This window comes from Felis catus, chromosome A3 (genome assembly GCF_018350175.1).
Source record: "Felis catus isolate Fca126 chromosome A3, F.catus_Fca126_mat1.0, whole genome shotgun sequence".
NCBI classification, from domain to species: domain Eukaryota; kingdom Metazoa; phylum Chordata; class Mammalia; order Carnivora; family Felidae; genus Felis; species Felis catus.
In genome coordinates, this window is record NC_058370.1 from 33,735,959 (window position 1) to 33,749,245 (window position 13,287).

At 39.2% G+C, this 13,287-nt stretch overlaps 1 protein-coding gene and 1 long non-coding RNA gene across 2 annotated transcripts; both read left to right on the plus strand.

Moving 5' to 3' along the window:
- Window positions 1-2,037: 2,037 nt before the first annotated feature.
- LOC123384362 lies at window positions 2,038-8,833 on the plus strand. Its single transcript, XR_006595354.1, has 4 exons — window positions 2,038-2,368; window positions 3,972-4,125; window positions 5,669-5,725; window positions 6,971-8,833. It is a non-coding gene; the product is annotated as an uncharacterized LOC123384362 (long non-coding RNA).
- A 147-nt stretch (window positions 8,834-8,980) lies between these two features.
- Window positions 8,981-10,833, plus strand: LOC123384361. The gene is made up of 2 exons (XM_045053867.1): window positions 8,981-9,727; window positions 9,946-10,833. The coding sequence occupies exons 1-2, from the start codon at window positions 9,404-9,406 to the stop codon at window positions 10,252-10,254; spliced, it is 633 nt and encodes a 210-aa protein (XP_044909802.1). The 5' UTR covers window positions 8,981-9,403; the 3' UTR covers window positions 10,255-10,833.
- The last annotated feature ends 2,454 nt before the right edge of the window (window positions 10,834-13,287 follow it).

Genomic DNA, 13,287 nt, shown 5'->3' on the forward strand with positions numbered 1-13,287 from the left:
TCTCAGAATTTCAAAACTTTGCCTAAGACCCATCTGGGGAAGAACAGCAGTTTGGAAAATATAAGACCATAAGAAAATTCCAGGCCAGCAAACAATCACCAGGTTACAACTATCTGCCAGGCATTGCACTAGTGGTTTGGATATGGCACCTTCACTAGGAGGCAGCTGTCTGCTGTTGGTTAGGAGCATGGACTCTAGAGCAGTGGTTGTCAATCCTGGCTATGCCTGAGATCAACTGGAAGCTTTGAAAAATGCTGATACCAAGGCCCCAAGCAAAGTTTCAGATGTAACTGGTTAGGGGTATAGCCTGAGCAAGTGTGTTTCTTAAATGTTCTCTAGTAAGGGTTGAGTACTAATCCTCTACAACAGTGCCTCATAAAATGTGGGGTGTACCAAAACCACTTGGAGAGCTATTGGGACCACAGAGGACCAGGCTCCTTGAAGTAAGCTAGGGCCTGGCCTCTTCTATTTATCTAGTGCCCTAGGTGATTCTGCTACCCACCAAGTTTGAGAACCATGGACCTAGAGTGAGACTGTGGGTTTGAGTCAGGATTTCACCACCCCTCAACAGGGTGCCTTAAGGCAAGGTAGGCATTCCATCTGTGCTTTATTTTCCACATCTATAGAGCAAGGAGGGTAGGATACATCTGATGAGGGATGGATGTGGATAGCTGTGGTGACTCTCTTCCCCTCCCTTTTTGGCTAGCTCACCGGAGAGCTGGTTCAGTGGCTCTGAGTTATCTCAGTAGAACAACAGGCTGATACTAGAACCAGCCCCCATCCTACCCACTTCTAACAAGGCCACTTCACCAATGAGGGAGTTTCTATTGGTTTTTAATCCCACAGACATTCCTTGCATGTTCTCCCCAACCCTATTCTCACCAAAATTATGTAGAGTTATGATTTTGAAATTTCAACGTGCACTGAACCCATTGGAGGACTTGATAAAATGCAAATTTCTGGGTCCTACCCCTAGAACTTCCAAGTCCTTAGGGACTGGCTATGGTTCCTAATTTGCATTTATAACAAGTTTTCAAGTAGTCCTGATGCTAGCCTAAGAACCACTGATGCAGAACACTTTGGAGACAAGGTTCCTCTCTACAGAACCATTGGGCTCTGGGTGGAGAGAGTCTGAGGATTATGTATACCTCACTACTTCTCTGTAACATTTTCCCAATAACCTCTCTTTTTTATCCACATTGCCTAATGCTAATGGGGTATGTCTGTGGCTATAGTGGGGATTACATGTGCAATCACATGTGAAATTGTTTAGAAATGCACCTAACAAAGAGTTTGGGCTCTTAAATAGAAGGCAACATTATTTTTCATTTATCAGGCCCCTACTATAGACCAGATATTTGGTGAGATGCCAGAATAGATCTATTCTATATATACTATGATGAATAAGACACATACCTTAAACTCTCTGAATTGATAGTTGAAAATAAAAGCATGTCCACAAATAATTATAATGCTATAATAAACACAACAATATACATAGTCTCTAACATGTGCAGGATCCCATTTAGTCAGTTCTCATTAGAGAAGGGCAAATGCCATGATCAGTTTTTTTGCTACCACTCAACCCCCATAGGAAGCATAAAAAGCCACTCCCTGACACCTCCATTCCCCCTACTCCCTCTAGCCCCCACCCCTGACTTCCAGAATTCACTGCATATGTGTGGTATTAGACTGGATTAGATTCATCTAAGATAAATATAGCTCAGGAACCAGCATTTAAGAAATACCTATAGATGTGGTTTCATCCTAAATTACTTTTGCCCACATTCAGATGCTTGACGTTTTTATCATTCTTATTTATTATCTGATGTTTACATACAATCTTTCTTCAAAGAGTGGCCACTACTTCAAGTGTTACCTTCATGTACATTATATTAATGAGAGACTGAGAAGAGTCACTGACTACCTTCACTTGTGGAGGAGACATAACATGGAAAGACACGAACGGTCCATCCCAGAACAGGGACCAGAAGCCAGAACTTCTGACTGAGGGGCTCAGGGTTCCACATTCTGTTGTATCATAAGAAGTAAAAGATATATATTCCACCCAGAGGCACGTGTCCCAATTGCCTCAACTGACAAAAATCTGGGGCAAAAAATAATAAATGAAACCAGAGGAGAGGCATTATTTTTCAGAATGCCTCATCATCTGAGAGAAGAACCTTGTCTTCTTCAAGGTATCATCACAAACAGGCTACTTTAAAGCAAGATATAAATTTCCATTTTCACCCACAGGATACAGCAGCTCCTATACCTGATTCCTGTTCCTGCCAAGAAGTGTTTATCCTCACTTAATCGTCTCCAATAATGTTTAACAAATGGTCTGGGCTGGACCACCCAGCTGCTGGTAAGAAGAAAGAAACAAGCATTCCCAGTATCCATGTTTTTCTATGCTGACAATGTCTGGAAAGAATGAGAACTGTGTGTTAAAATATCAGGACTTTCCTCATTTAAAATAAATTGCATCCAGAGTCTTACAACATTAATGTTAGTAGGTCTGGCGAAGTTGGTCAGAAAAATGGTTGGGTTTTCCCTCTGAGGTACTTTCACCTAGCAGTGAAACTATCCAGAGGATACATTACCCAATCAGAATTAAAAATAAGGACTTGGTTGGGGTGCCTGGATAGCTCAGTTGGTTAAGTGTCCAAATCTTGATGTCTGCTCAGATCATGATCTGTTGGTTAACTGTTTAACTCTTGATTTTGGCTCAGGTCACGACCTCACAGTTTGTGAGTTCAAGCCCCACCATTGGGCACCACGCTGATGGTGCAGAGCTTCCTTGGGATTCTCCCTCTCCCTCTCTGCCCCTCCCCTGCTTAAGCATGTGCTCTTTCACTCTCTCACATGCATGCTCTCTCTCACAAATAAATTAATTAATTTAAAAAAATAAGGCCTGAATCAACCACCCTCCTGCTGGAACTCATATGAGAGAAAGCCAGGCCTCCTGCTCAGCTCCCACTATATCACAAATGCAGCCAACAATTCAGCAGCTGAGCTGTGCCACCTAGAATATCTTCTTCCAAATTTGCTCATTTCCAGGAAATCCTACAAATATTTACAATCTGAGGTCACTTGGGAATAACATTTTCTACATGCTGATGGAAAACATGTCTGGCTTGCTTTAACCATATCAACTTCTATACTGAGTCAGAACATCTTTACTGTGAGAGACTCTTGTAAAACCCAGAAGTTACAATCCTTGAAAGCTTGGACAGGGAGTAAAATGAAAGCCCATTTCTTGGGGAGTCCAAGAGGAGTTCTACATGAATTCAGTTGTATCTAGCTAGGTTTATGGTCATATTTTTCTGGCTCAGGGTCAACCCACATTTGAAGAATCCTAGTATAACAGCATAATTTCTAGATTTCTATACCATCTCCACTAAACAACTCAAGAATAAGGATTTATACCTTTGAAATTTGGCATACGCTTAGGCAGCCAATACCTGTTTATGTAAATAATGTAGTCATCACGATTTTCATGTTTATATAACCTATAAATGTTCATCAAATGCCTATAAGTGTCTCTGGCTAAAGAAAAACCCTTACTTAGGTAACTAATGGCTGACTCCCAATAGAGAGAACTGATGAAGACAGCTGTTTTGTCTCCTTAGAAATTCATATTAAATTAACAAATACCCAGCCTGGAAAGAGAAATCATCAAGGCATTTGCCATTGGGTCATCTTGATCAAGATCCAGACTAGTTCTCCAATATACACAGAAGACTAGAGATACCTTGCAAAGTGGCATTTCTTTTCCCTCATCAACCTACACCACTCAGAGCCTTATTAGAGTTACTCATGACCACTGGGAATGGGGACTTTAAAGGGAGAGAAAGGTTAACTAGTCTGACCTTTAGAGTCTTAGGAAATTGTATTGCTGTTGTGATAGAGATGCCGGACTACTCTTGCTTGCAAAATCTTAGTAGGATGTTTTGTTTGTGGCTTCCCAGGAATGGTAAGGATGTTCCAAGACTATCTCAACACACTACAATTCTCAATAAAATTCATATAAATTACAGAAACATGCCTTCCATCACACCTGTTTACAACCCTTTCTTGGCTTCAGTCCCTTCTTTTCACCCGAATAACAGAGGTGTTATCAAGGTAAGAATTAGTTAAGCAACTTCAGCAAATTTCCCCTTTCATTCAGATAGCTTGTAATTAGAGAATTCACAAATGTGTAAACTGAACATTTTGTGACTCTAGCTCTAACCCATTAGCAGAAAACAGGCCTTCCTCCACATCTTGATTTTTAAGGTATCGGTGGGTCTCCACCCCCACCCACCGTTTCCCACCAAAAAATCTCTCTTATAGCCAGGGAAAAGTAAAACATTCTAACACAAAGGAAACTAGAGTTATTGGTTGAGTCTTGGTTTAAATGAGGAATCTGAAGATAATAGGGGCCTACAGTATTGCTTCACTTTAAAGAACCAGATGCAAAAGTACAAACCTGAGTAACACTCTCTCCAGATTCTCTATACCTAGGACGGATCTAGAATTGATACCTCTTTCTGACTGAAGTTCTCTAATCAAGAGGCTTACTTTATAATATCCTGTCATGTATACCACTGAATGAGCTACTTGTATTTTTCTTAAATGAAGGATTTTCTGCTAAATGGGAAAAAAGGAGTCATTTCTAACACTCAATAGTCCATTTGCTTTCTGGTAGTACTTAATTTTCTGAGTTGGACTCAGATGAAGACAGGAACATTATCCAAGACTTATCTCAAAATGCAAGTGATAGCTTCCAGGTCTTACTCCATCCAGTGACCAACAATTAGCAAGCCTAGGATGCTATTTCTTTTGATCCCGTTAAACAAATAGTTCTCAACTTTGGCCACACATTAGAATCACCTCAGGGCATTTAAAAAAATCCCAAAGCCCATACTACCTTGGCCTATTTAAATAGGAATTCTGGAGGTGGGACTCAGGGATCAGTATTCTCTGAAATCACATTGGTGACCCTAATGCATGGCCAGGATTAAAAACCCATGTATTAAGCTACGGTTCAAGCTTCAGAGTACATCTGAATCACCTGGAGAACATGTTAAAATACAGATTACTGGGTCTCAACCGCAAAGTTTCTGATTCAGTAGGTATGGGGTGAAGCCCAAGAATCTGCATCTTCAACAATCCCCAAGTGACACTGAAACTGATGCTTTTAATATGGGACCACACCTTGAGAACCAAAGTCTTACATGAATATGTTGATCTGCCAGTTTTAGGCAAAAGAAATAAAGCTCATTTGTTTACATTTTAGAGAAGTTGGTTTAATACAAACAGCTGTTTTTAATAGCATTATATAATCTTTAATTTGACAAACTAATGGAAATAGTGGTGACAGTGCCAAAGAGTAAGTCTTAATGGCTTCATTTCCCTCCCAATTATAGAAGAAATCCAGCTCATAAAATATAACTGAGATGTTTAAACAAACCACTTATGCAGTACTTAGGTGAAACTGTAACCCTTGTAAATACCACAGATTATAATCAATTTCATGAAGTATCTGGTTTGTTTCACCCAATTCACTTGAAAATGTGAGCAGCTAGGCATCACAGAAAGAGAATTGTGTAACTGCACCTTGATTAGCAAAAAGGCAATAATTCAAAATACTTATCTAATTCATGATGTTTTTCTCATTCCTTAGCAAACAACTTTCTTCTAATTTTTTGAAAACTCCCAACATCTCTGGCCTTCATACCAGGTGAGGGACATCACACTAAATCCCTCATGTGACAATTATAGGTCTTGGTATCAAGGTATCAAATCCATTTATCCCTTTTTAGGTTTTTGATTTTTGCTGGTTGGCTAGGTATGCACCAATGCTTTTATAAAATAATTTTTTAAAGAATTATATGTGGATGTTCATATCGGCTTTATTCATAATAGAAAAAAGACTGAAAACAGTTCATCAACAATAGAATAAATGATGACATATCTATACAATAAAGTATTAAAAAAACAATTTAAAAAGTGTAGAGGCACCTGGGTGGCTTCAGTAGGTTATGCATTCAACTTTTGATCTCAGCTCAGGTCATGATCTCACAGCTTGTGGAATGAAGCCCTGCATTGGGTTCTGCGCTGATGGCACAGAGCCTGCTTGGGATTCTCTCTCTCCCTCTCTCTCTGCCCCTCCCTTGCTCTCTCTCTCTGTCCCAAAATAAATAAACTCAAAAAAAAAAGTGTACCATGTAACAACATGATGACTCTCATAGATGCAATACTCAAATAAGCCAGACATAAAGAGTTCATACTCTATGGTTCCATTTATATGAAGTTCAAGAGCAAACAAAACTAATTGATAGCCATAAAATTCAGAAAAGTAGTTGTCTTTGACTGAAAGGAGGCATAAAAAAGCCTTCTGCAATTCTGAAATGTTCTGTATCTTACCCTAGGTAGTAAAGTGGACACATGCATAAGTAAACATTGAGTTTATGATGTGTACACTTTACATGCTATAACTTAACTGACAATTTTAATTTCAAAATTGCTTAATATGACCAACTACATTTGTGAAATATTCTCATACCCAAATTCAAAAGCTGCTCCCAGGGGCGCCTGGGTGGCGCAGTCGGTTAAGCGTCTGACTTCAGCCAGGTCACGATCTCGCGGTCCGTGAGTTCGAGCCCCGCGTCAGGCTCTGGGCTGATGGTTCAGAGCCTGGAGCCTGTTTCCGATTCTGTGTCTCCCTCTCTCTCTGCCCCTCCCCCGTTCATGCTCTGTCTCTCTCTGTCCCAAAAATAAATAAACGTTGAAAAAAAAATTAAAAAAAAAAAAGCTGCTCCCATGCTGGAATTTAAGAATTGTTAATGATGATTATGGAAATTATATGGAAAACAGCCCAAAGATTTGATTATAAAGTCAAATGTATAAGACATCCATCTAAAAATTATTTATGTATTATTCTTCAAATATTTTTAAAAGATTATTCATTTCTTCTTGTTTTTAGTGGGACTTCTTTTAGAGGCCTACCAGAATAAGGGTAAGGTATAAAATGCTTAAATCAAGGACAAAAGAGATTGCGGAGGAGAGAGTCTTCATTAGCAGACAAAATATTTCAACAGTTTTGAAAGGCAGAAAAGCAGATGGAAGATGGAAATGATGTTTAAAGATGCAGAAAAATGAAGACTTGGGTCACTATAAAGGAGACAGGTGAGGGATAGTGGTAGGGATCATTTTCCTCAAGAACCCCAGAAAAGCATGGCATTCACAGGTACCAAATATGGTTGAAGTATACAAAAGGGGCAAGACATGGGATTAAAAAAATAAAAGAAAGTTATTCACTCAAAGTCTATACACAGAATGCCAGAGACCAGATTTCCAGCCCCCATTCAAGTGATAATTTTTTTTTTCTGACAGAACTTAGTGTTCCCAATAAAAAAAAAAAAATACTGCTTGCATACTACCATGTGAATCACCCAATTAAATGTCCTACTCACAACCCAAACAATCACCCTAATGTAAATCCCATCCAAAGCCCCACCAAAGCATATAGAGTGGCCAATACGTTTTAGTGCCTCACTCTTACTATGAAATATGCTCCCAACATACAGGAAAGATGAAAATGAGCAGGAAAAAAAAAAAAAAAAACACTCCAGAAAACATCAAGCAAAACTTCATGAGAAATGCTAATTGGTTAGCAACAGTGAAAAAAAATATTGTATTTGCAAAACAAAACAGTATGCTATTTTTAAAATAATAGAGAATGATTTTTAGAAATTAAAAATATGAGCATCAAAATAAAAATTCCAAAACAGATTGAGAAGATAATATCAAGGAGATATCTGAGACAATAGAAGAAGGATAAAAGGAAAAATAGAGAAATAATAAAAGGTCTGAAAATTAATATGGGAAATAGGCATTTCAGATGGACAAAAAAGGGAAAAGGGAAGAAATTATTTTAAAAATCACATGAGAAATATTGCCAATGGTAAAATACATGCATTTCTGAATTGGAAAAGCCCAGGACAATAAAGGGATAATTAAAAGGCGCTGCATGCTAACTAACTTGGATATAAATTAAATAAATTATTTAAAAAATAAAAATTAAAAATTAAAAAAATGTTTTAAAGGTCACACTAATGCATATCATCATGAAGTTTAAGAACCCAGGAATATATAGATTTATGGAATGGTGGAGTGAGGATGCCCATGAAACTGCACTCCTACAAAAACAATGAAAATACTGGCAAAGCAATTAAAACCAGTAATTTCAGAACTCTTGAAATTAGCCCAACCCACTGAACAAACTAAAAAGTGCTTGTCCAAGAGAAATGACTGACATACCTAAGACAGACAGTAGACTGTATGGCATTTAAACTTCAGGCTATTCCAGCCATCCTACTCTCCCTTATCAGCGCAGTGGCACTGTAGCCATGAAAGAGCAGCAGCCTCATGGCTGAAAGACGGCTAGCCCTTTTGGAATTCTATTAAAAGCCTCATGCTTAGAACATCTCAATTATTTCGTCCAAACTGGTAGCTCCCTAGAAAATCTCTCATTTTCATGTTTGTATAGCTATTTGATTTGATTCAGAGCTCACCTTACAAAAAAATAAAATAAAAAAGCCTCACCCCTAGGCGACTGGTATAAACAATAGCAATCTTTCAGTTAGTTTGCAGATGCCTAAAGGTGTGATTTGAGTTAGGGAATGTTAGATCCTAGACAAAATTTTAAAAAGGAGTCCTGGAGAACTGCAGGACCAGAAGGCACTTCGAAAGGCTCCAACATATTCCCAGGGATCTAAAAGCACCCTCTCACATGTATAGGGTGCTATGTGCATGCCACAAAAACATGGGAAAGTACAAACCTCATTCGTTCACCTCTTGCAGACCTTGAGGCATTTCATCATCGGAAGTGAAACCAAAAACAGTCTTGTAAATTTCCTGAATTTTGAAGGTGGGCTTTCACACACACAGCCCCTTGACAAGGAGTGGAAGACATAGAAGCAAGGTATTTAAGATATCTTGGTTGATCATTGGCTAACTACTACATTATATTGACCAAGTATTAGGAAGCCAAAAATAGCTTCACTTAATTGGATGAGTCATGAATGAGTGTGTAAGCTCCAAGAGGACAGGGACTTTGTTTTGCTCACCAAAGCGTTCCTAATCCTTTGTCTATTTGCTGAGTTCAACGTGCATATGAATACCCAATTAATATGAAGTAACTATAATTTTATTGAAAAGAAAAAGTTATCTATCAGCACTTTTGATCATTGTTCAATGCTTTGAGATAGGAGGTGGCAGAACTAACACCTATGGATTAGAAAATTAGGTTGTAAGAAAAAAGTAGAATGGTGAGGTCATACAGCGGTGTGATGTCCAAATCCCCCTTCAGGAATGAAGTATTTATCCCTCCATTTGTTGGAAATGCTGTAAGAAGATGGCATCCACTGCCAACCCTCCTTGGGGACTGCTTCAGCGGAATACACAGCTTGTCCAAGATTGTGCCTCCTTCCAGAGCAGCCTATACCCAAAGACTGATCACACTGGGGTTCTGGTCTTGGCATGTCCTGCTTCACTGAGACATGGTGTTCTCCATGTCCAATCCTGCTTCTCTTCCTCACTTCCACAGGTGTTCATCATGAGAACATCTCTACTTAATGAGATGCTCTATGAATCTCTATCTCTGAGAACTAGGAGTCAAGCCTCCTATCAATTTCTTCAACTTTGTCAGGCTGCCTCATGCATGAGCCCAGGCAAGAAGGTGCTCCCTGTTAATTTTATTCTTGCATAAACAGTACTAGAGTTAGTACTTCCTTCCTAGTCTTCCATTATTTGGCAAAGTTTAGTTAAATTAATATGTTTTTGCTTTTTTCGAGCCTTGGATAGACGTTTAACACGTTCTTATAAAAATATAAAGAAGTAAAGTGGCTTCTTATTGTAGATTTACTATGTCTTTCTATCTTTATCATTTGTTTTCAGAGATCGGTGAGCCCAGTCACGATTACACGTATTAACAAACCAGTTCCCAAGTGCTCTGGCAGATTTCTAACCAACCTTGCTTGGAAAACACCTGGTAAAACATATTTTCATTCAACTTCAGGCAATTTCAAAGCAGCTGAAAGTCACTTAAGTGGAAACCCAACTATGATGCTGCTTTTCAAATCAAAAGAAAGACCTCAGCTACACAGGATGTGGCAGATTGCCAGGTGTTTAATATTCGAGGGCCAAGTACACTGTTGGGAGCATCTTTACATAATTGACAAACCAAACCCAAAGTACCAAGGTTAACAATTTGCTTCTCTTTGACCACAGAACTGGTATTGTGATATTCCTCTACTGCATATAAATCATTTTCATAGAGCCATTAAAGGGTTGTTTTGTGTTTCTAGAAGACTAGCAGCAAGCCTCTGGGTAGCTGAGCAATGTTAGAACAAGGTACATAGTGGGTTTAGGGTCACTTTGGAGCCACCAATTTTTTTTCTTCTTCCTTACTCCTGAGTCTGCCAGATTATTTTGCAGCAAGTGCTGTGTATTTGAATTCTATGTGGACAATAGTACAGACACGTGGTTTTCTCCACAAGGTCTTTGATGGATTGGATTAAGACATCAAACATCAGCATATCTCCAGATGTCACAAAAGCCTTGACAGAGGGTTTGCAAATTGTTTTGCCAACCATCTGGGCTGTGAAACAGACACATCAGGTAGAGGATGTCACATGAGCCAATCAGCATTTTCACAAATCACTGGCAGTCAGAGGTCGGGGTGCCTCATTTCTCCCTGTGTATGCACCACAAAGCACATAAGTGATCTGTTATCAGAGGAGTGCCAGAATAGAAATAATTCAAAAATGAATAATCCCAACAACATGAAATCTCTCAAGGAAATATTAAATTATGTTTTCTTTTTTATTTTTTTTAATTTTTTTTTCAACGTTTATTTATTTTTGGGACAGAGAGAGACAGAGCATGAACGGGGGAGGGGCAGAGAGAGAGGGAGACACAGAATCGGAAACAGGCTCCAGGCTCTGAACCATCAGCCCAGAGCCTGACGCGGGGCTCGAACTCACGGACCGCGAGATCGTGACCTGGCTGAAGTCAGACGCTTAACCGACTGCGCCACCCAGGCGCCCATAAGTTTTCTTTTTTAAATATTTACTTCTTTTGAGAGAGGGAGAGGAAGACAGGGAATCCCAAGTAGGCTATGCACTGTCAGTGCAGAGTCTGACATGGGGCTTGGACTCACGAACTGCAAGATCATGACCTGAGCCAAAATTAAGAGTTGACGCTTAACTGACTTAGCCACCAAGGCGCCCCTGTAAGTTGTTTTATATAATTTTGCTTCTTTTTTATTGAAAGATTTAGAAAAGAAATTGTAATGTTGTGCCAGTTGCCCTACATCATTTATATACCTCATTTAATTTTTCCGATACATTATGAAAGGATAAGGAAGTGAAATTCTCAGAAAGTCTATAATCTGCCTAAATTTCCACAAAGAATACAGTGAAAATATGAGGATTTGAACATAGGTTGTAGTGACCTCAGAATGTAGGATATTTCCAGTCTAACAATCCCTATATCAATTACGATCCAAGCCCTAACTAAAGATTCAAATTTGTTCCCTTTTGATGATTTGTTGATTTTTTTTAACTCCTAAAACAAGTGAAAATTTGTGCCATCCAGTTCACATTGTTAATACTTGACCCTCAGAGATGAGCCTCTTGGCAGGGCCTTTTATTCATAAATTTCCCATGCTATTCTCAAGATTCTATTTGTCCAAAGCATGGTTCGTTATACTATGATGAAACAGACACTGACCCTGCCTCTTATTTGTTGTTTGGCATGAGGCACCACACACAAATATCTGCCATACAGAGGGAAAGCCTCATGTACATTTCAGCTAGACTTTATAGGATTAATAGAGGAAGGGAGAAGAACACCCTCAGCAGAGGGACAGGGAGAATGAGCATGCAGGAATAGAAGATGATTCAGGATTTCCAGAACAGAGGCTGCATGAGGGGAATCATTAAAAAAAAAAAAAAAAAAAAAAGGAAAGAAATTGTGACAATATCACACTATTTCATAAAGGTTAAAACATAAGTCTGCGAAAGAGAAGTGCTGAAGATTGCAAAGATTATCTCAGGTCTTCACCCCTCTTTGTATACCCTTTGCCACGTAACCTTGCTGGATCTTCCACCTGGGGATAGGGTGAGCTCCTCTGACCCTTGGCTTTGGCTCAGCCATGGAACTTGCCTAGGCCAATGGGAGGTTAGCAGGTGTGACACAAACAGAAGCTTGACATGGGCCTGCTCATGGTGGCTTGCTTTATTATTCCTCTGTCATTACCAGGAGAAAATGCCTTGAGATAGCTTCTTGAAGGATTGAAGGCACATGAAGCAGAACGATGTGGCTCCAGCTGTCACAGCTGCCCAGCCAAACAGTCTAGCTCAGGTGACCACCAGGCAACTCTAGACATGTAAGTTCAGCACAGTTCAGTAGGGCCACCCACTCAACACCCACATGACTCCAGACATGTGAGCAATAAATTCAAATTTTTGTGTGACACTGAATTCCTATTGTTTATTATACAAAAATGGAAAAAAAGAAAGTACTACCGTGAGAAATGACAAAAAAAAAAAAAAAAACCCAGACAAGTAAGTGATACAAGGGAGTGCTGAGAATCTGTGACAAAACGAACCATCATCCATATAGGTGGTATAGAATTTTCGAAGAAACCATCTCAACGGGCAATCCCTCAAATCTCTGTGGGACATTCGAACAATTCGGGTCCTGAGAAGGAATTTTGTCAGCACTCCCTCCATACCATAAAAGCTCTCCCAGTCAAACCCTGATGCTTGGTAGACTTTTACTAATCCTGCAATATGAAGACCTCATCCCTCTGTACCCTTCCTTCATTTTGTCCCTTAAGGTATTTCTCTTCATGTCTATTTCTTCCTAAGAAAAATGAACATCTTCAAAGAGAGGCATTTTGGTTTTCTCCTCTTTGCATCTACTGGAGTGTCTAGCATAGTTTTTGCAAGTGGAAAACAAGTATATAACAACTTTCTAAAACAGAAAGAGGAATTGGAGGCAAGAAACAAGGTCATTTATGTAACAATCTCTTACCTATAATTCCAAAATTCCAGTTCATTGGCAACTCATTCATGGCAAAAGGGGACCTAAACTGACAGGAGGCTTTTTATAATATATACCCCAATTAGTTTCACTGCAGAAATATCAATGTTTGAAAATGGAGTACCGACTCAAACCCTACTAATATATGACATGTGGCTCATACTTATACACACACACACACACACACAC